At 48.8% G+C, this 23,210-nt stretch overlaps 1 protein-coding gene across 3 annotated transcripts; it reads right to left on the reverse strand.

Annotated features, from left to right (window-relative positions):
• Nucleotides 1–295: 295 nt before the first annotated feature.
• AGAP2 (ArfGAP with GTPase domain, ankyrin repeat and PH domain 2) lies at nucleotides 296–16,766 on the reverse strand. Of its 3 annotated transcripts, none has more exons than XM_072655213.1 (18): nucleotides 16,482–16,766; nucleotides 9,110–9,168; nucleotides 8,121–8,208; nucleotides 7,831–7,916; nucleotides 7,475–7,622; nucleotides 6,746–6,880; nucleotides 6,222–6,331; nucleotides 5,812–5,970; nucleotides 5,513–5,599; nucleotides 5,296–5,400; nucleotides 4,659–4,821; nucleotides 4,322–4,438; nucleotides 3,952–4,080; nucleotides 2,776–2,924; nucleotides 2,319–2,409; nucleotides 1,806–2,028; nucleotides 1,404–1,659; nucleotides 296–1,018 (listed from the first exon to the last, which is right to left on the reverse strand). In XM_072655213.1, the coding sequence occupies exons 1-18, from the start codon at nucleotides 16,642–16,644 to the stop codon at nucleotides 812–814; spliced, it is 2,475 nt and encodes an 824-aa protein (XP_072511314.1). In that variant the 5' UTR covers nucleotides 16,645–16,766; the 3' UTR covers nucleotides 296–811. The 3 variants fall into 3 exon arrangements, with proteins under 3 accessions (XP_072511314.1, XP_072511313.1, XP_072511312.1); XM_072655212.1 differs by lacking the exon at nucleotides 16,482–16,766 and adding an exon at nucleotides 11,372–12,601 and having other exon boundaries at nucleotides 4,322–4,435; XM_072655211.1 differs by lacking the exon at nucleotides 16,482–16,766 and adding an exon at nucleotides 11,372–12,601.
• Nucleotides 16,767–23,210: the final 6,444 nt, after the last annotated feature.

A 23,210-nucleotide genomic window follows, 5' to 3' on the forward strand; every position in this document is an offset into this window, starting at 1 on the left:
ATTGGTCCCTTTCACGGAAAGGGTTGGGGTCCCCACCCCCATGGGTAGCCGGGGTCCTGCCCCTCGCTGCCCACTTCCCTTGTTTTTGGGCAGTGAAATCAGGTGCGGAGGGAGTGGGAGGGGCCCATGAACAAGCCTTCTATCCCCCAGAACTGCCCTCAGCTCCCATGACCAGCGCCCCCCTTCCCCCCAACACCTTGATACCTTCCCCTTTCCCCAGGAGCCAGCCTGGGCATTGGGCTCTGGGGGCCGAACTGTCCAACGAATGGGGGCGGGGAGGAAGCGTGAGTCATCCTGGATCTGCAGGGTAACCTTCTATTTTCCCCCTTTCCCTGGAGCCAGCAGAGGGTAGGTCCAAGAACCCAGTGTTAAAGTAGCAAGGGTCAGTCTCCCTTCCCAAACGCTTGAAGGAACGCGGTGAGATCCCGAGGTGGAGAGAGAAAAATCGGGTGGGTTCAGCTGGGGAACCCGGGCGGTTAATGCGCACAAAAGGGTCTCCATGCCTCGGCTAGGGAGAGTGAGAAAGTCTGTGTCCCTTGGAGGGGAAGGTTGGGAGGTAACGGGTAAGGGAAAGAGACGGTGCGGTAGGGAGTTAAGGTTCAGTGTCCGCTGTGTGTGCGAGGTGGGGAACGTGCTCGTGGAGAAGGGAGGAGGGAATCTGTGTCCAATAGTCCACAAGGAGGGTGTCCGTGCCTGATTGGTTGTGGAGGTGGAGTGGAGTGTGGGTGGGGGCTAGTAGGGTCCCTTCCCGGAGCACAGATGGTGGGGCAGGTTGTAGGGAAGTGCGAGTGTATCTGTCCGCGTGCTGCCGCTATACCAGCGCGACGGGAGCATCAGCGCGACCCACGCTCGCGGCGCTGCTCCTTCGACTGGGACTGGGAGTAGTGGCCCCGCTGCCTCCTTCCCCGGGGCAGCCGTGCTGCAGCAGGATATCCGCACAGAGCTGGCTCCCAGCTCGCCGAGCGTAGAACAATGCAGTGCGACCCTGAGCATCCCGAGCAGATACATCGGCGCCGTACTGGGAAGAAAAGGAGACAGTGAGAGTTCCCTTCCGTGGTCTTGGGAGAGAAGCAACAAAGCAACCACCCTTAATGAATTGGAAACAACTGTGAAAACCCTGGTTACTGTATCAGTGAAACAGATACATTAAAAAGGCTTTCAAGATGACAAGTTATGTCTCCGAGGTCCTTCTCCCTCTCCCCAGCAAAGCCTAACTTCCTTGTAGATCTCGCCCACTCCCCAGTCTGGTTCTAGTTCTAAGTGGGGCATAGATGAGACAGACTGGAAAGCCGGACCGTGTCTCGCGTTTCTGCCCTTGGTGCTGCTCGACATCCGAAGCGGTTTCCTTTGACCCTCTTCGATTACATAAAAAGGCCTCTTGATCTTTTCTCCCTTCCACGTACCCAGACTAGCAGCTGTGTGATGACCACATGGGCGAGCTCTGCCGCGAGATGTAGCGGGGAACGGAGCTGCGGGTCTCCCACGTCGCTGTCCAGCGGCCCGTGCCGCGCGTGGGCCAGGAGCAACAGCACTCCGGCAACATCCTGAGCCTGCACTGCGGCCCAGAGGCGGCGGCCCAAGGATTCTTCCGGACCTCCCAGGGGTGCTAGGAACAGCAGTTGCTCATACTTGGCACGGATCCACGATTCTCTCTCCTCCCTGAGAAGACATGAAGATAGAGGGAGGTGGGGGAGAGGGCAACAAGAGTGCCCCCTCCTCCCTCAAAGATTGCTTTCCTCTTTCGCAAACCACTTCATCTATTCCCCACCGCTCCTTCCCCCGCTCTTCTTCCTGACTACTCTCACCTGGAGGATTCCCGCGTGGGTTTGGCGCGGCCTCGGGTGTCGCTCTCCCATATGAGATTGGCCGTCTCGTTGCCAATAGCCGTCAGCACCAGGGTCAGCTCCCGCGGCCAGTCATCCAAGTCCAGGGATCGTACACGCGACAGGTGAGTGCCCAAGTTTCGATGTATTCCTGAGCACTCAATGCAGATTAGCGCGCCCAGGTTCAGACTTGCCCAGGTGGGGTCTAGGGGTAGGACAGAGAGCATGGGTCATTTTCACACACGCTGGTCTGAGATACCCTCCGCCAACCCCTACACTTTCATCATAGGGACCTCAGTCCCTTTCTACCCCACCTCGGGAACAGAGGGATTCTCTTTTCCCTCTCTGTTCTTCCCGGAACCCTGGCCCCACTTTTCTTCCAAGGTTCGTTTGTCTCCATACATAAACATGCACACCGCCAGCCAAATACCCTTTCTGAGTCCCGCCCCTCCCCCCACCCCAATCCCCCAGCTCATCTGTTTGACCCATACTCACTGGGAGCTCCGCAGTCCACACACAGCGAGTTTCCCTTTGCGTTCCTAATCGCCTGGATGGCCACAGCCTCGCTCTGACTGTCAGTTCGTAGCTGAGCGGAAAAGGAGACCTGGGGTTAGTAGTGATGCTTGCAGGTAATCGCCTGGAAACATGGGACTCAAGGGGTTCTGTCATAGTACATATTTAGAGCGAGGCGGGACTTTCGAGGTCATTTAGTTTAGCCTCATCGTTTTACAGAAGATGAAACTGAGATTTAAGTTTTAAGAGACATCCAAATTTATACAGTTCTAAGAAGCAAGAGTGAAATATGGGAGTCTGGATTTTCTGACTACAAATCCAAAGTGCTTTTCTCAATAGTTCTTTCCGTGAGCTATGTTCCTCAACCTCCCAACCACAATTGAAGTACCTTTCCCCAGGCACTGACTCCCCTACTTTACCTCCCCACTCCAGTCCTTACCTTGACCTTGCTGCTCTCACAGCATTGTAGACTGGCTAATATTTGGCTCTCGATGGCCTGAACCCAGGAGTCTCGCTCTTCAAAGCTCCCAGCTTCAAAGTGCCAGGTCTGTCCAGTGCTTGATACAATCAGGAACTCGAAGTTCTCCTCTGAGAGGGGGTAGGGGTGAGGGGAGGGCAGAACAGGATGGTAGAACTCTAACACACTATTCTTCCCAAACCCTCTCCCCACCTCCCCAGACAGCCATCCCAGGGCCCTGCAGGGTGGGGTGAGAGCAGTTTGGGAGAGGGGAAGAAGAATGGGGGAGCAGGAAGCCCAAGCACATGCAGGGGAAGCAGGTGCACCCCAACCCCTGCATCCCAGCTGAGTGCCCTTCCCAATTTCCCCCCTTTATTACCTGCTTTATAAATATTTCTTAAACTACCAAAGGATTTTAGTTTCCACATTTTGCGCTTGGCTGGTTTCCCGAAGCGAAGGAGACAGACAAGAGAAAAAGAGAAAGAAGAGATAGAGAAAAGGAGACAGATGGTGGAGAAAGGGGGGAAAGAGAGGATGGGGGAGAGACAGAGAGAAATACAGAGACACAAAGAGAGACAGATACACACAGAGAATAGGAGTAGCAAAGAGTAGGAGGAGAAGAAAGGAGAGGAGAGGAGAGAAGAGGAGAGGGTAACAAAGGCAATAGGGAAAATAGAGACAGACAGATAGGGAGAGAAAGCAGAACTAAAGGTCAGTGGCCCCAGAGCAGAGTGGAGCAGAAGCAGAGAGCAGTGAAAGTTGGGAATTCTGGAATCCAGGCCCTGAGCAACAAGGGCTGAGAGCAAGGTGTGTGGTGAGGAGTATGAGGTGATGAATTGAGAGGAGCAGATACTAAGGGGAGTAGGAAGGAAGGATTCAGATCTCAGTGAGCTTTGGGAAGAGAGGGATTGAGGTTGGAGGGCTGGGGAGAGAAAGATGGGGATCATTTGGAGAGAAAGGGGCAGGAGCTGTGGGTTCACTAGGGAGAAGGGCAGGGACTGAGGGATGCCTGTTTTTCTTTTAATAAAAATGTTCACAGTTGATATAAAAATATACAAAAGAGAACACAATTTAGGCTCTTTTTCTGCACCACCCCAGGACCTCTAGTCAGGGTTTCAGGTGGGGGTAAAAAATAGGGCTGCCTCGAGGTGGCCTCACCTTCAGCCTGCCCAGCAGAGCCTTCCGTCTTTGATGGTGTGGTCAATTTTTTCCGTCTCTGTTTCTTCACCATGGGAGAAGGAGGAGGTTCCCTACTCAGGGGGCTTAAGTCTCCAGATGGTGTACAGTCTTTGGGAGAATGCAGAGTTGACTCAGTTTCCCCAGAGTCAGCTTTGCCCTCTTCATAATGAAAAAAAATCCTTTTCTCTAAGGAGGATTCCCACCTCCCCCTTATATCTTCTTTTCCTCAGATAAATATAGATAGATAGATATAGAAATCATCTCTCTCTCTTCTTAAGGGTACTCCACTACCCCAACCTCCATTTGGGTCTGAAATGAGCATTTAGTTTTGGGAAGAGGCAAAACTGACCAGTACTGAGGGCTCGGGCCAGGTTCCGGTCTGGCTTCAGTAGATGCTTTGATGTCTGGTCCTGGGGTGGCTGCAGGGAACTGGGGCTGGGAGTAGGTGTGGGAGTGGGAATGTCTGCTAATGGAAGAGGATGGGGGGGAAGAAAGGGAAATCTTCAACACAATTCCTTCATCCTTCTGCTCCCCTTCTAATGCCTCCCCTGTCCATCATCTCCACATTCACCTGTTCCTTGCTCCCATTGTTTCATCTATCCCTCACTCTTCCTCTACCTTATCTCCTTACTGACCAATTCCAGTGGTCTCCCCTTGCCCCTTTCCCCCTGACCCTACCCCCTCACCAGTGCCTTCAGCCATCTGGACAGTGCTCATATCCTTGACAAGTCCGTTGATGCTGGCAGAAGGGCCAAAGGCTGAGATGGCCCGAGGAGGTCGCTTTCCTGGTACCTTTACCGTTGTCCGAAGCAAATCCATCTCCTTTCCATGCGTGCTGTGGATATAATCCTGAGAGACAGAAGGATTCCCACATGGTAAATCTTAAGGTTACTGAAAAGCATCTAAATAATGACTATCTGACATTTAACTAGCACTTGAAAGGTGGAAAATAATTTTTATGTACATTTTTATGCACATGACTTCAGTTGATTCTCCCCAAACCCTACGAAGGGCAGATACTACAGGCATCCCATTTTATGAATAAGGAAACTAAGGTTCACAAGTTGAAGTGACCTCCATATCAGAGATGAGATTGGAAGCCAGATTTTCCCTGACTCCAACTCCCCAGTTATTTCTATTAAACACTAGCACTTCTATAATGCACGTTGGATGGGGGATGGAGCAGGGGCTAAGGAAAACCATGGGGTTTGGAGAGGGGAGATTTTCCAGAAGGAGGTAACTAGCAATTGACTGAGATTATCCAGGTAATTCTTAGGAGTTGTGGGGGAGGAATCATAACTGCAGAGTTGGGGGGGCACTCACATTAATGCTGGGGTGGTATAATAGGAAGCCATTGCTTGATAGTGTCACGTATTTTTTCTTCCATTCCTTGTTCAGTGAATTTCCACTTCGTTTCAACAGGAAACTCTGGGGTGGGAATGAAGATGGGCCAGAAGAAAAGTTAAGATTCAACCTAGTGTGGGCAAGGTGTGTCCCCCTCCCCTAACCCCAATCACATGAACCTTCCTAATGTGCCCACCTGCTTGATCGGGATTGCCCTGCCGCTTCCTGCTGTCTCCCCTCGGCTGTCCAGGCTCCGCTTTTCAGAGTCACTGCCTCTTCGATTCTGGAATGGTTTATTATTATCAGACAGAGTAGACTGGGGACAAAGTGGCAGATATCAGGAGGGGAGAGAGGAGGAAGGGATGAAGGGAGTGAATGAACTGAGAAAGAGAGGTCAAAAGGACTGGTGGTCTAAAGGAATTGGTGGAACAGGGAAGAGAGACACTAACAGAGTGGCTGTTCATGTAGGGAGGGTGAGATCAACGTATACATTACTGCAAAGAGACTTGTCCGCCGTTTGGCTGCTCGGTGCAAAGACCCTGGCGTGCTCAGGCCAGCCACAGCAGCTGCTTCAGCCCGTAGTTCCCGATGACCAACATTGGGTGAGGAAGGAAGGGATGATGAATAGTCACTGGTATGCCCCCCATTACTGGCCTGAGGAGAAGATATTCGAGTCAAAAGAAGAGTATCTTGAATTCCCTCAAACCCATATATATGTAGAAATGGGAAACTGACTCTGGGAATTTTACCTAGGAGATCAAGACATCACTTCCACCCCTTCCTCACCATTTCCAAAGTTCTACCCCATACATGTCCTCCAGCATCGCTAATCTTAAAGCCAATCCAGTATCTCACAGCCTCTCTTCTCCTGCCCCCCCTCACTTTTCCCAACCAGCCCCTCTTACCTGCCCTGCCACAGGGGTGGAGGCAGCTGAGTGACTGGGGGAGCTGGGCAGGGACTTGCAGGCAGCCAGGAGCTGCTGCTGTTTTCGTAAGGTCACAACTTTCTGGGCCACTGTGGGGGAGAGGGACATGATAGAGATCGATCCTTCCTCTAACTTATCTACAGTGCCTCCTCACATTATCACACACACACACACACACACACACACACACACACACACACACACACACACACCTTGAACCTTGAAAAAAAAAGAAACCAAAACCAAACCCATACTGATAGCCCAACTCTCCACTCATCAATACAAATTCAATATCTGTACTCATATTAGCCCCATCAACTTCCCCAAGCTCCCTTTGCCCTTCTGCATTAAACTAGACCCTTTCTTAGTTGTCTTCATTTTCTTCAATTTTCCTTTTTCATACTCACTCAATTCTTCACTCTTTCCTCACCCCCACATCTTCAAGGATCTTATCCATGCACTCATTCCTCCCCCCCCCCCAGGTACCCATGCATCTTTCTCACCTTCCTGGAAGACCCTGTCTACGTTGAGACCATAGGTGGCACAGGTCTCATAGTAGCTGCATCTCTTCATTTCCGCACATAGAGCTCGGGCACGGGCATCTCCCACAACCCGGGGGGAGGAAGCACTAATCCTGTCTGATGGGGAGAGAAAGGTGAATGAGAAAAAAATTACATTCCCGCTTTCACTCTGCCCTTACTGCTTTCTGTCCCCTAAAGAGAACTGAAATGGGGGACTTATTCAGAGAAAGATGATATCCCCATTGTTCTGTCCTGCTCTGGCACTCACTTTCACAGAACCACCAAATCTTAGAGTCAGAAAGGACCTAAGGTCATGTAGCCCCACCTTGACTTGAACAGAAATTCCCACTCCAGGGGTACCCACAAGTGGTCCTCCAGCCTTCCACTTTGGTAATAGTGAACTCACTGACTCCTGAGGCAGTTCATTTCCTGTTTGGATGGCTCTAAATATTAGCAAGTTTTTTTTTCCTTGCTGAATTTCTGAGTTGAATTCTGCCTTCTGCTACTTTCTCTCATTACTCTCAGTTCTGTACTCTAGAATCAAGCAAAGAGAGCCTAATTTCTCTTCTACATGACAGCCCTTTAAATACTTGAAGACATCTATCATATTTTTCTTAAGTTTTCTCTTCTGGCTACACATCCCTCTAACATGGAGCAACCACTTAGGATTCCTCTGTTCTTTTCCTCAAGACTTGCTGAGAATCTCCTTACCTTGTGTCCCCACCAGTGCTAGGGCGAGACCCCCCCGGCTGTCCCCACGAAGGGTGTTTAGCTGCCCATGGAGACGACTCACAGCCTGGAAACTGTTCTCATCCTCCAGGCTGAAGACAAAAATGACAGCATCTGCCCAGCCTGAGAACTAGATGAGAAGAGACAAATGAAGGAGCGGACAGAAAGAGGATCCTTCCTTATAACTCTCAAGACTCTACCAAGTGTGAGAACTGGGAAAGGCTGAAGCAAGAAAAAAATGATCCCTCCCCTTTCCCCCAACTCTACCCCCCCAACTTTGCTCCCCCAGAAGTCTGACCACTACGCAGTCTCTTCTCTGCTTTCCCTTCCCCATTCACCTTGGCATCTGGTGTCTCTGCTTCCTCTCGGATCAGCAGTAGGTGACTTTGTCCATCTACCAACATCTCCTTCTTATGCTGCTCACCTGTCCAATATTATTAGGAGGAAAAGGTTCGTAGCACACACACACACACACACACACACACACACACACACACACACACACACACCCCACATTGTATATACCTCAGTTATCATGGTAGTGGAGAAAGTCCCACAGTTTGGCCCTTGATTCAAAGATTTAGACTCCCTTCCCCCATTCAAGCCCTTTCAGTTCCCAAGGACTCACTCTCTGTCTTCTCTAGCACCTGGTAAGAACCAGTCAGGAATCTGTGAATGAGCGATGACTTCCCACTCCGGGCATCACCTAGTACACCCTGTGAACAAAGAAGTGATCAGAAGTCACAGGTGAAACAAAGACCAAAGAGATAAAGAATCCAGCTTTGGGATCTGGAATGATGAGGGAATGTCATCCTCAATGAAGCTGAAATGATTGGCAGTGGTCAATCATCCAAAGAGAGATAATGTGGAGACTGGAAGAAGGCATGGAGAGAAGTTAGAGAGCAGCGTGGTGTAGTGGAATGACTGCTGGACACTGAACTTGGAGTCAAAAGGGCTGAGTGTGAGTCCTGGCTCCACCACTTGGGAGCTATATGACCTTGGGCAAATTACTTCATTTATCTAGACCTCAGTTTATTCATCTGTAGAATGAGTGTATTGGACTAAATTATGTCTAAGCTCTTTTTCAACTTTAATGTGGCATGATTCTATAGTGGGAGTGTTGTAGAGGGAACTCCTATTCAGATATGGGCTGAACTAGACAAAAGCTTTTCCAAATCTGAGATTCTGTGATTCTAAGCAGAAAATTATCCAAGGATCAAAGTGGACCTCACATAAAGAAATACCAACAAAATGGAGTCTAATTCTTTCAAAGCAACAGAGAGCAAGAGATAACGACTTGCAAACCAGTTAGAAGACCTTATTTAAGGAAAAGGCTGAGGAGATACTAAAATAAGGAAAGGCCTGGAGGTGGGAGGAAAAAAGCATAGGAAGAACAGAAAGAGAAACTGAATGGGGACTGCTAGGTAGGGGAAGAAAAAGCTGAGGTGATATGGAATAACAGAATATAGGGCTAAGAAGGGAGAGATTCTGAAAAATCGCAATCCACCATTCCTCATCTTCCTAGAAAGAGAGGAGAGGAGCTGGCTGAGAATACAATGGGAGAGAGAATAAACTTGGAAGGGACTTTCCTATAGTCAATGATACTGGCTCACATACCAAACGAAGTTCAGGGATGGATCGGCTTAAAGTCCATTCTTGGCTATTGACCACAGCTTCTGAAAGGAGAGGACAACAGAAGTTTAGATCTGGTCTTCCAGACTTGATGGAGAAAGCCCAATGTAAATGACAGTGAGCATTTCAGCAACACAAACATGCAGACAAACTCTCATACCTTTCTGCTTCCCCACTCCTCCCCCTGCCACCCCCTCTTACGGATGGGTCACTTCCCTTGAGTTGAAAAAGCTTATTGAGGGAATAAGATGCTAAGACAGTGGTCCACACTCCGCCCCCATCAAGCTTGCTTTCCCCACAGCTGTTGCTGCCGCTCAGAGGTTGCTTAGCAACAGAACCAGAGAGACAAAAATACTTCACATTGGCATCTCCCTTAAAGCACATCCCCAACTGTGTGTCCCCCCACATCCCAGCCCAGAAGAACTGGTGCCTGCTAAGGGCAGGATAGCCCCTTCTCTAAGAAGAGGGTCAAGAGAGTCCAGAATGTTTACAATGTGAGGGGATAAGGTTGATTCCAAGGTAAGAGAGAGCCTGAGGTTAGGTGCAGAGACTGAATAGAAGATGGAAGCCAAGAAGGAACAGGAGAACCTCTCAACCTCCATTTCCTAACGAAGGGAAACTGAGGCTTGCAATGGTAGTTATGAGGATGATTAAAATCCCTCCCTCTTTCAAGGTCACATGCACAGGTCAGACTTCAGGTAGTAGATTCCTGCCACACTTTCCAAACTTAACTGAAAGGAAAGAAGCAAGGCCCTTTAAAAATTCATCCACTTTCTCATTTCTCTAGGGTTTGGCCAGGTCAGAATCTCAGTTGCAAATTAAAGAGAGGAAGTTCAGGGTGTACAGGGAGCCATCACCCTCCTACAATTTGCCCTCTTCCTCATTCCCCCCCACCCCCACCCCAGGGTTTGGCCAGGTCAGAAACCCAATAACAAATTGTGAAAGGGAAGTTCCAGGGAAACAGGAAGCATCAACCCTTTCCAGTTGTGAGCTACAACAAGGTGCTGTAGCTCACAAGGGCTCTGGGGAGCTTCTTCCATCCCTGTCCCCTCAGATTCCTTGCTCCTGTCTAGTTCCAGTATGCTTGGTCCCCTGTGTCTGATAGCCTGACACTGGAGGCCCGGACGTTCCCAGGGTGGAGCAGCTGCAGTGGGAGCAAGCGGATCTGAAGCCATCTGCTCCTGACAGCTCCAGAGCCAAACTCTGGGCCACCACCCCCGCTCTCCGACAGCCTCCCGGGAGAGGGAACAAACCCACTCCGCCCCTTCCCTACATCTCATGTCCAATAAAGCCAAAGTGAAAAACACAACAAATACAACAGAGCATGAACTTCCATGCAGTTCTCCATGACTCCTGACTCACTGAGTCAGGACCCCAGCTGATCTGAAGTTGACTCTGCGTGGGAGTGGGGAGGGTAAGTGGGAAGTGAGGCTCCCCCCATCACATCCCACCCTCATCTCCAGCTCTCTACCCCCTACAGCTTTGCAGTTAAATATCCAGTAGTTTCAGCCCACACATTTCCCTTCCACTACTCCTGCTTCCAGGACGTTGAGCAAAAGACAAAATCCCTACCATCTCACTCGCCTGCTACCCTCCCCAGAGAACCTGCACAGGCGAGTGGCTGCCTGCAAATTAACTGTGGAGTCTCCTGCCACCAAGTACACAGGATCACAGACCTCCTCCCAGTTCTCCTCTTCCTCATCTTCCACCAGATTCCCTTTGGGGATTCAAAACTAATACATGTAGTTCCATTTCTCTGTCCTAAGTACCAGGCAAAAGCTGGAATCAGGAATGCCTGCCTTCTTGGGGGAATCTGCAAATGACTGCTAATTCTCACCCTGACCAAGGACACATTTTCCCAGCAGGCTTGACTCACTCTCCCTGGGACCTATAGCCAGATACTGAAACTGGCCACTCCCCCTTATTCAAGCTACCTCTCCCAATCCCCCTAGTCTTCAAAGGACACCCAGGGAGTCCTGCTGTATCCTTCCACATATGGTCAAACAGAGAGGTCATCAAGTGGTAAGCAGGAGCCCAGGCATCCCTAATATCCAGTGTCTATCCTTCAGGCCTGCACTCCCATTCTAGCTTCTCTTACAGGTTGTACTGGACAGTTAGAATAATAACATATTTATATAAGTCCTTTAGGATTGCAAAGCTTTTACACTTAGGTTCTAGCCCTGACACCCTTCAAGTCCTGTGGTTTAATTATCCCCCTCCCCCTTCTCTTTCCTTGGCCTTACTCACTCGGGGAGGCACGAAGCTCTACAGCCAGCAGCTCACGGGACCCGCTGCTGGAGGTGAGGCCTGGGGGTCCGGGAGATGGCCCTGGACCCGGAGGTCCCCCGGTACTCTTGGTGAAGATGCCACTGATGAATTTGAGCATCTTACGGTCCCTGGTGGAGGCACGACCCCCCTCCCGGCCCCGTTTCAGCCCAGGAGCAGGAGGCTCCAGAGTGATAGGAGGCGCAGGCCCTGGGGGAAGCCCAGGGGAGGTGGCAGAGGCTGCTGGAGAGGCGGCTGGAGTTGCTGGGGCCGCTTGAGGAGGAGGAGAGCCAGCGGGTTGGCCAGGGTGCAAGTCACTATTGTCCAGCGTCTTACTCTTGCCTTTTCGTGGAGACAACTTTCCTCGGGCTCCAGCCCCTTGTCCGGCTGCGGCACCTGCTCCGACGCCAGTCCCAACTCCGGCTGGGGCTGCGGCCCCAGTACTGCTCTTTGACCCTTTGACCCGGGGCTTGCCTTCGCTCTCGGGCCATGATAGGCGACTCCCTGCGGTCTTGCCTCCTCCAGCTTTGCCCCCACTCGTAGTTACCGTCTTGCAAGGCTTGGGGGCAGGTAGGGGGGGCGCCACCTTGAGTCGACGGTTGCCGGTGCCGGGGTGGGGAGAAGAGGAGCCAGGGACGCACCCCCCACCCCGGCTCTCTGGCTCCGGTCCCCCCCAGCTTGGGCTGCTAAGTAGTGGGCGCCGGGAAGAAGCCGAGCCTCCTCCAGCTTTGGGGTCCGGGCTCAGTCCCCCGGAGAGAGGGGGTACAGGAGGGGCGGCCCAAAGGGAGAGGCGGCGACCCGGAGCAGGGGACACCGGACAGGCTGGGCTAGCTGGAGCAGGGGACAGGGAAAGGGTCTCCGTCCCTGCCCCCGCGCTACTGGTGCTGATCCACAGCGCATCTTGCCGGTGGAAGAGACGTTCCTGCCTCTTCTTGCCGGCCTCATCTGCGCCCCGAGGGCTTCCAGGTTCTCCCCCCTCTGGTGCCCTGACTATCGGGGCCCCAGCCCCTGATGGTGAGGGAGGCGGTGGAGGCACAGACTCAAGCTTGACCAGGGTGAGCGAGATGAGGTAGGTCGTTGTCCGGCGCTGAAGCGCGCCCGCACCCCGGCTCATGGGGCCCCGAAACCCCCGGGCTGGGGTGGGGAGGGGGCTTCCCCCAAATTGGCTCAGGGAGGCCCGGCCATGGGGTAGCTCTGCGTGCTTGTCGCTGGACTCAGTCCCCTGCTCAACCCCCGCCCAGGCTCCTAGGTCCCCGCCGCCTCCGCCTATTCCGAGAGCGCCCCCCTCCCATCACACAGGACTCTTCCTCTCCATGCCCCCCACCCTGCACCCCCAACCCTTTCCGAGGCCCGGGACCTTTAGTGCGGCTCTCAGAGGCGAGGGCGTAACCTCACATCCCCCAACCCGTGATGGGGAAGCAGAGATGGGGTCTTGAAGGTGGAGGCTAGAGAGAGTAGGAGGGGGTAGACAGGGCAAATAGGCGATGTGGGGGAAACAGGAATGCCAGGGAAAGGGGGAGGCCGAAGAGATGGAGTGCGGGGGCGATGAGGTTTGGCGGGTTGGGGGTGTGCTTAGGAGAAGAAGGGTGGAGGATGGAGAGCAGGGGAGAGGGAAGGGGGGTGGGGTCCAGAGGAAGGGGATGCAAGGAGTGAGGGAAATGCGGAGGATACGCGGGGGCGCAGGGAGGATAGGATGCAGGATGGAGATGTAATGAGAAGGCCGGGGGGGGGGGGGGGTGGAAGGAGGATGCAGGAGGATGCAGGAGGATGATGGGGGCCGGAGGGTCTGGGGAGGGAGGGGTTTGGGGTCTAGGCGAGGGTCCGGGGGTTCGCGGGGGTTCACCGGGACTCGGCTTGGTCCGGATGAGCGATGTATTCGGGTGCTCCCCTCTCACTGAGGAGGAGGCGGCCCCCTGCCGCCCCCCCCAACCAAATCTCCCCCCTACCTTCCCACCACACACACATACACACACACCAGCCCGACTGTCTAAATGGAAGATGCGAAACCCAGAAGTGGATTTCCCTCCTAAATCCCGGACTGGATTTCCATCTCAAATCCCGGACTGGATTTAAGCAGACTAAGTCATTGCCCCCCACCCCCTCCCCCCCGCTTTTCCCCTTCTTCAGAGCAGCTGAACGTGGTGAAAGGGGTTCATGAATGTATGTGGAAGGGCAGTAACTACAACAGGGAGAAGTACCAATTTTCTAATTTGACAATGGCGCGGGGGGGGGGGGGGGGAGAGAGGAGGGAGGGTTTCTTGAAGAAAGAAGTTCAGAAGCTTCTCTACTCTGCTCTCCTGAGACCCTCACCTCTAGTCCAACTAGGACTTCGGCTATCCACCCTCCCTAAACTGGGTTTATGAGACTGATTCCTACGTTGAGCCCTTCATTCCCTTTCACCCCCGCGAGGTAGGCTACGACTGTCCAATGCTTGTCCTGGAGTGATCTTGGCATTCCGAGTTCCCCGCTCCCCCGAGGAAACTGAACGAACAGGGCACCAAGTTGTTTGGCAAAAGGTAGGGGGCGGCGGAGAGGGGACACCAGGACTCCCGTGAATCAAAGACTCCCGGGCCGAGAGGAGGGTGTAAATCTGTGGCTTTACACCCCTCCACTCTCACAAAAAAATGCATCCTGTATCCATGGCAACCATGGCTCCAAAAGTACCCGGGAAACAGCGGGAATAATGAGGGAAGAGGGATCAGTGGAAGGCAGGTGTGCCAAAGGGGGCCTCTAGAGAAAGTGAAAGAACGGTTTGTTGAGGAAAAAGTTGGGGTGAGGGAAGCCCCACCTCGGTACTGTTCACCAACAATGTAAGCGTGCACACGGGTGCGTTTGTCAGGCAGATGGCGGTTCATGGTGGGAGTGGGAGGTGAAAACTCCAGGGTTCCCATTTTCCTTAGGTTTGTTGACTTTTTTGGAAGGGCAGTCGAATGGGGGTGAGGGGTATCTATCAATCTCCTGGGGCCCTAAATCAGGCGATTCATATCCTTCCTAGAAAAGGGATACAGGTGGGTAACCTCGGCGTCCCTTTATCGTGTCTGCGCCTCGGAATAAGGGGGAAAATCATCGGCCTTGAGGCGAGATGGATCAGGAACTGGACGAAGCGTCCCCATTCCCCTCCTTCCGAACCCTGGGAACCAAACATTCTCCCCATTTTCCTTTCCTTTCTCTCCCTCCCCCTGACGCAGCCTGGACTATAATAAGAGTTGCCGTGGGCGGCTCTTGGAGGCAGAAGCCGTCGGCGAGCGGGGCCCGGGTTGGGAACTAATCGGGGACGGGGTGGGGGGTGGGGGGGAATTTGTTCTCTGAGCTGCTCTTGTACTCGACCTCCCTCAGCGCCCAACCTAGGGGTCGGCTCTCCCCCAATCTTTACAAAAGGACTTGGAGAAACCGAGATGTCGCCCTCTCCTGGACACAGGCGCCTGAACACCTGGGTCTTTCTGTGGTTGTCTCTGTAGAGAATGGGGCTAGGAGAGTTGTCACCCCTGTTCTGTTTTCCTCTCCCTGGTCCTCAGTTTCTCCTTCTGTATAATAGGCACAACTATCTCTATGGGACTGTCACATCCCAGTTCTTGAGGTTCAGGTAATTTCAGAGAAGGGAGCCTCCTCAGAGATGCCTTTCCTTCTTTCTCTTGGGCAGAGCCTGTTTGTCACCATAACAATTCACTCAAAACCCCTCCCTTCACTGCTGAAGGAGGCAGAGCTTAATGTTCAGACTAGGCATACCAGTCCTCACCAGACAGAGAGTCCAGAATGTCTCTGGGGAAATATACCTACTCTCATCACTCTAACCTGAAGCCCCCAAGTCTATCACTGGAATGCACCAACTGTGGTCCCATGGAAATGTGGAATGTGGAGGCAAAAACATCAGTAGTATCCTCACCATCCTAGGGCCAACAGGAACAGTTAAAATTGAAATAACAATCACTTCGTGGGAAAACATGGGGGTGGTAGATTTTCCTCCTACTTCTTCCTCCTTCCTTCTTCCTCCTAATTCTATAAATTAAGCTCCAGAAAGATGGTCTTGGGGAAAGAATCCTGGATAGAGTAACCTTCATCTCCTCTAGACACCAGAAACCATATAGGAAGACAGTTGAGAATAGGAAAAAATGAGGTAAATTAGAGGCGAGATGAAGCTTACACTGGTTTCCACTTTACTCTCCTCTCTATCCTGCCCCTCACCCCCATCCTAGTTTAAACTTGACCTGTTCTTGGTGAGCTCTTTGATACTCCAAATGTGGAGGCTGGAGATCTTTGAGCCCAAAGGGCCAAACTTTGCTGATGGAAGTAGAATGGAGTTGTGCAGGTGACTTAAGTCTTTCTCCCACCCTAGGCCCCCACCACAGGATTTGGGGGTGAAAAGGGGCAGAAGGATGTGGCAGATGGTGTTGCTATGGCAACACTTCCTCCCTGTATTGTCATTGCTTGCTGTAATAGTGCTAATGAGGTACAACGGAAGCAGGGGTGGTGAGACAGGAACAAGAGAATATTGAGGAAAAGTGACAGAAGACTGGGGGGGGGCTTTAGATCAGTGAGCATGTGACTAGAGTGTTTCTGAATGTCTAACACTCTGTATATCACTGTCTAAATATGCCATGTTATGCATGTCTAAGAATGTGTGTGTGTATATATATATATACATATATATATGTATATATATATACACACACATACATATATTTGTCTCCCTGGCTGTGGTTCAGCAGGTGGGTACTGGGAATGAATTTGGGAATCAAACAATCTTGCCCCAGAATTCCTCTCACCACAAGCCTCTTCCTGTTCCTGTCTCTCTAGGTAAGGGACTGGGTCACACACAGCTGCCTTCCCCCCATCCTCCCAGCTACTGTTAGTGTTTTCCCATTGCTGAAAGTCACCTCATTAGTGACCTTATTGGAGTTAGAGACAGAGAGACAAGTGGGATTTCTTCCAACCTTAATCCAATCCCAACCTTAACAGGATTCCTTCCACCAGAGTCTCTTTTTCTACTGGGAGTTGAGGAAGTGATTAACTCACCCATAAAATCTGAATAGATCGAAGCCCCCCTCCTCAGATCCTCAAATACCCTCAGGTTGGACAGGAGGTCTACTCTCACCTCTAAGATTGACAAGTGAGGTCTTGATGTCTTCCTGGAGCTGTGGATCATTCACCTTCTCTGCCAACTTTCTGAGCAAGTTCAGGTGCCGCTTGGCAACTTCATGCCGTCTGACTTCTGCCTTTACTGCAGCTGTAGCCAACTGCCTCTGGGCATGCATCATGCCCAGGCCTGTCTGGCCAGGCTAGCAGCTTCCTCTGGCCCCCTGACCCATGCCCACAGTTAGCAACCCAAGAAGGAGCTGCTGTGCTCTTGGCTTCCACCCGCCCTTCCGTTTGTCTGTCAGTATCACTTCCTGGCTGTCTTGCTACAAACCCACAACCTGAGACAGCACTAACTGCTGCACCTCCCTCACACCCCCTCTAGTGTTGTCATGTAGGCCACTAAGCAAGTAGCCCTGGCCAGGATTCCCCAAACAGGTGAAGGGAGACGCCTTAATGAGAAGGCCAATGCCTAGTGTAGAAGGTGTTGGTTATGGGAAAGCAGGGCAGGAATTATCACGGGTGTAGTCTGGAACAGTTGGTGTCTCCAACCATTAACTAACAAGACTCCTACACTGAATCTTGTGTATCAGCTTACAGCTTTACCCATTCGGTTTCACATAATGGACACATTCATTCAGAAACTTGCACACACACTCATAACCTTTCATATTAGCAACTTTGTATACTTAGTCTGTATACCACCTGGCCCTGCTCTTACCACCCTGGCCATTCCAATGCCTCTCTCCCCACCTCCTTTTCTTTCTTCTTTCCTTCCCTCCCTCCTTCCCAGATGAAGATTATTCTGGAAAGAGAACAGCAAGTAAGAGAACTGAGAATAAAGATTCTGTGAGTCTAGGGGACCAGGGAGTTGATGGTGGAAATGATTTGAAACAGAATTGACCAAAGTTAGGCCAAGTAGACCATAATCCTAGCAAGACCAAGCCCATCCTGTTCATCTGTATATGTCTTTCTATCTACATTTCTCAAGTCATTTCAGCATTTATAGGATCTTTATTTTCTATCATTCCCCTATTCTGTCACCCCAGATCTTAAACAATGCCCCCTCCCCCAAACATTTCCTCTACTCTAATTCCAAGTGTGAGAAGGAGCTACACAGATAAATGTGTGAGGGATGGGCTGGAAAAGAAATTAATTGGAAGCATTTTCTAATGTGGTCATTCAGGGGGAAGAAATGAAGAGGGTAAAATGATCTTTAAGGTCTGTTCAAACTTTAAAACCTATCATCCCCAAACCACCACCATTCTCCCTAATCTCCATCCCTAACCAACTCCCCTTCACTTGCTTATCTCCCATATACTATTTGAAGAATGCAGAAAAATAATATGGGAAAGGATGATTATCAGTTTTGTCCTTCAAGTGAGTTTGTCAGAAGTGGTACCTCTTTTAAGATCTTACTTTGTGGAACAGGGAGAGGGCTGGTTTTCATTTCTTACTAAGACTTTTCTTCTTCTTGGAACTTAGGGCAATAAATGGCTGTAGCTTTGGAGGGAGGGGAGGTCTTGCCTAAGTCTTAGCCTCACAAATGGAAGCAAAATCTTTGTACTCCAGGAAAGAATGAATTAGGTCTCTTGCCACAGGTCTTTATTCAGAGGCCTCCCTATTGTGGCCTTATTTACCTGGACGTACATATGCATAGTGAAGTTAAAAATCACCCTGGTTTACGATGCCTTGTAATCACATTACATTCATGTGTGATATGTGTGTATGTGTTATGGGACTGTTTTCATCTTGATTTTTTTATTGTGGTCCCAGTGGGTACTATGCTGAACTGAGGCCCACTGCCCTTTGTGGTGATGAATGTGCATATTTGCATAGGTACAAGGTAAATTTACATGAATGTGCCTTGACCATTCAAGATAGCCGGGAGGTGAATAAAGGGGTGAACCTTGGGAAAGTAGGGAGCATGATTTAGTTGAAAGAATGTCACTAAACTGGAAGTCTAGATCTGGATTCAAACTTTGCTATTTCTTGTATGGCTTTGGGCAAACCACTTCAAGTTCATGGATGTCAGTAAAACAAGGAGGCTGTTGTATGCTAAGGTCCCTTCTGGTTCTAACATTCTACAATGTTTCCTGCTGTCTCAGTCTACTACTTGAATTCCTTTAGTTCAACAAAATATTCAAGAAAAATTTATTTAAAATATAAATTAGCAGTGAGCTTGTTTTTACATCACCATTTACCAAAGTATCCTTCCCTCTCCCAGAAATTAAAAAGAATAAAAAAGGAGAAAAAATGTCATTCAGCAAAACTAACATATTAAAAAGTTTAATATTATTTGTATTATCTTGTACCCATAATTACCATGTCTGCAAAGAAGAAGAGATGTTTTCTCTTAGGTATTTGGTGCCAGGCTTGGGTCATTATGGTTTCATAGCACATGTGTCCGTGTCCATGGCTTCTCCAGTTCTTCTAGTTTCACTTTTCATTTCATGTCTTACCCTACCTTTCTGCTTTCATCATATTTATAATTTGTTACAGCATAGTAACATTTCAGTACATTTATGTACCTTTAGCCATTCCCTAATATATAGGTTCTTACTTTGCAAGAAACATATATACCCAACATATATACAAAAATAATACATACACACACACACACACACAATAAGGATGCAGACTTACTGAGTTTACAATCTTGGTGGGGGGAAGGGAAGTCATGTACAAAAATAACTAATATAAGGGAGAATGGTATAAGTGCAAAAAGGAAGTTCAGATAAGTCTGGAAAATTTTGATGAGGGGGGATATCATTTTCACCTGGGATTCAGGGAAATTTTTTTGGAGAAAGTGGCACCATCATTAAAAGTCTCTAGAGCATAGAGCCTGGGAAGAAGTACATTTGACCCCTCATAAGATAGCTTCCCTCCTTCTTTCTTTTCTTCCTTCCTTCCTTTCTCCTTCCCTCCCTCCCTTTCTCTCTCTCTCTCTTTCTTTCTCTTTCCTAAAACCTTAAACTTAGTGCACTCTGAAGCTCATTGATTGGACAATAACAGGTCCCTGCCCAAGTTCCACTTAATGGCTGTTTTCTGGACCCTCCTGGCTTAGAGTGACTATCAATAGTAACTATTTCTTTTTCCCTCCCAGCTTGATTTAGTTATTTTTTTCTTTTTCTTATCAAAGGGGCCATTCCCTGACTACTTCTTAAAGAGGCCTATTCACTGAATGGGTGGTACCTCACTCTGAGTACCTGAAAAGGCCTCAGCCTAAAAAGGCCAAGGTCACCCAGTGCATCCTGGGCCATCTCCAGTCATTCTGATGAATTCAGATGGCTCTGGAGGAGCAGTGAGGTTGGTGACCTGCACAGCCCTCCCTCGCTCAAAATAAAGTCAAGTGCAAGTCATGGCATCATTTCTCTGATGTCATGGTCTTCTTCAGCAACGAAGGATGAACACAACAACAACATGTAAGACATGGTTACATGGTTACAGCTGCTTGTGGAGGAACTCAGTTAATGTTATTTTTTACTTATTGTCTTCTAGGTTGTCTTCTACTTCTGCGTATTTGCATTCTTTTGTTCTTTCTTTTGTTTCTTTAATGCAGCTTGTCATTGCAGATTCAAGTTTTTCTATTCTACTCATTATTTTTGCTGTGTAAGCCACAAATTCTGTTCTCATGATTCTCATTTCTTTTAGACCACTCAGGAACAGCAAGTTGTGGTTCCATGTTTCCCTCACATTCCATAGGGCCCTCTATCTCATGAAATATTGGATCATTTTCCTTCATTTTGTAGTATTTATTCATAGATGCCTGAACTAATTTTCTAGAAGTAGAGGCCATATTTCCTCCTCCTGTTACTATTTTTCATGTTGATTTATCTGTTTATGTTCAAGGTGTTTGAGATTTATTCTTCCTTAAATCTTTAACACTTTCAGTCTTCCTCTGTCCCACCCCTTATTTTTCTTATCATTCACTCTCTGAACCCCTCCCCTCTGACTGTGGTTTCCTTGGGGGCTAAATCTCAAAGCATCTCAGGTTCCTCCCACATTGAGCAATTCATTATTCACTAGCCTTGGTCTCTTCCCCAACTAACTTTTGGGTAGTCAAAACTGGGTCCATCTAGATGCTGTGCTCTTTCCCTCAGGCTTTGTGGAGTGCTAGACAGTCCCCTGAATGCACAGTGTCCTGTCCTGGTGACTTGTCCCATTCCCTCTGAGGTCAGAACCAGCAGCTCAGATAGCAGCACTATTGCTTCTGGGTTGCAACTCCCAGTAAGTCTTGTTCTTGAAGTATGTGGTCAAGCTGGCTGTTGAGGATCAAACAAATTTCTGAAGTCTGGAGCTGTGAGGTGTCCACAGCACTGGAAAGCGAGATCCTGGTGGGTTCTGATTGGAGCCAGCGTAGTTTCCTTGGTCTGCTAGTACATCTTTGCTGCTGAAAGTGTGAGAGGTATTACAGGAGAGCTGAGTGAGCTCAGGGTCAATGAGGGTCAATAACCTTCTTTTGGATTCTGGGTGTCCTAAATTATGGAAACAGCTAAAGTTGCTTTATCTTTGGCACATAATTTCTGTTTTGGAGAAGTCACGGAATTGAAGAAAATGTTTAGTCGGCCATCTTGTTACTCACATGACCTGGAGGTTTTGTGAGTGTGGGCTGGGGATGGAAGTGAAGGGGAGTAACTATCTCAATGTTCCATTCCTTTTGAACTTTGTAAAAGGTACTAGGAGAGGCATCTCCTAACAGTGAATAGAGGAGTTGTCCTTGGAGTTAGGAAGAACTAGGTTCAATTCCTGTCTCTGACACATACTATCATTATTTAAGTGCTTCATGTATGTGTCCCAAGCAACTCTCTAAGACTGTAAGTAAAAATAAGCAACAGCAGAGGGAGTTTTATACCAAGAGTTCTCCACCACATTGATGAAATCATAACTCTGGATGCAAAAACGAAGGCTACTAATTTCCTATCCTAGAAAAGAAAGAATCTGGGTACAGCATGTTGTAGTGGAAAGAATACTGGATATGGAATTAGAATCATAGAATTTGAGAGCTGAAAAGGTCATCAGTATCTAGCCATTTCAACCTATACATGAAAGGAATTCCCCACTAGAGCATACACAAGAAATAGTTGTCAAGGTTCTTCTTAACAATATCCAAAGAGATCCACTTGTTAGCTCCTGACACCAAGCTGTAAGTGACTTTATGCAACTTCTACCCAGCGCTCTGCTTCCACCCTCTGCCTAACAGAACAAGTCTAACCGCCCTCACATGACAAATACTTCAAAACTTGAAGGCAGCTACTATGTCCCCCGTATCTTCTTTTCTTCAGGATGAACAGGGTTTTTGTTCCTTCAAAAGATTCTCTTTCCATGGACTCAAGGTCCTTCACCAATCCAGCTCATCAAGGTCTTCCTTAAATCCTGCCACACAGAACTGAAAGAGTTCAGATGAAGGCTGTCTGAGGAGGGCAAAGCATAGAGGGCCTGTCATCCTCCCTAAAGATTCCTGGAACCTATTCTCTTCCTGATGGAGATCACATTAGCTTTTTGGCTGTCCCAACACACTGTTCTCACATTAAGCTTGGAGTCCATTAAAACCCTAAGATCCCTTTCAGAACGACTATTACTATCATCCAGTGTGTCAGCTAAACCTCCCAGTTTAGTGCCGTTTGTAAATATGATGTGCATGACATCTAAGCCTTTTTCTAAGTTATTGATAAAAATGTTCAATAGCACTAGGCAGAGATCTCTGAGGTACTTACTCTAGTGGAGACCTTTTGTCATGGTGAAGTTGAACCATAACAGCTACTCCTTATTTCATTCAATCAGTTTTGAAGTCATTATGAATGTATTCATCCACCCATGCCTCATCTTCTCTGCAAGAATAAATGAAATACTTGATCAAAAGCTTTATTAAAATCTAGGTAACATATATCCACAGCATTCTCCCCCATATAACAGTAATCTTGTTAAAAAAGGAAATTAAGATAGTCTGGCACGAGTTGGCTCTTTGAAACCTTTGCTTCCCTTCTCCAATGTTCATCAATCATTTCTTTAGTTTCCTATAATTTTCCAAGAAAACAAAATCAAGTTCACTGGTCTATCATTTGTATACTCTATTTTATTCTCTTTTTGGTAATTCCTATTTTGACAAAATAAAACCCTTCCTCAGACTTGCGCTGCCTCTTGCATTTTCCATGATCCCTCAAATCCCAGTGGCTTTACAGTCACATCTGCCAGTTCTTTCAGGACCAAAGGATGTAATTCACCTGAGCCAAGTAATTAGAATTCATCAAGGGCAGCTGGGTTTTCTATTGCTATTACCTTCTTTATCTTTGGTATCATCCTTCCCAGTTAATAATTTTTGTTATCATTTACAATCGTAAATAACAGTCTCTTTTGCAAAGGAAACAAAATTAGGAGCTGAGCAGCTCTGCTTAATTAAGACTTGTGTGGTTTTGACAAAAGACATTTCAGTTCTCAGGCACTCAGTTTCCTCATTCACAAAAGGAAGAGACTGGTCACTGGATGATCTCCAATGTTTCCTTGAACTCTTCATCTCTTAGGAGTTTAGACTAGAAGATGCCTAGTGTGCCTTCCAGCACAAGATGAGGATAGTGGTTTACATACGGAATCTATTCTGATCCTCACAATAACTCTGTGGGGCAGAGGTGCTATTATTTTCTCCATTTTGCAGATGAGGAAGCTAGGCCAGGCTCCAACAGCTGGGCAGTGGCATCTGGAGCAGAACATGAACCCAAGTCTTCCTGTCTCTATCGACCGCACCACGAGA

This window comes from Notamacropus eugenii, chromosome 3, assembly GCF_028372415.1.
Source record: "Notamacropus eugenii isolate mMacEug1 chromosome 3, mMacEug1.pri_v2, whole genome shotgun sequence".
Classification (NCBI taxonomy): domain Eukaryota; kingdom Metazoa; phylum Chordata; class Mammalia; order Diprotodontia; family Macropodidae; genus Notamacropus; species Notamacropus eugenii.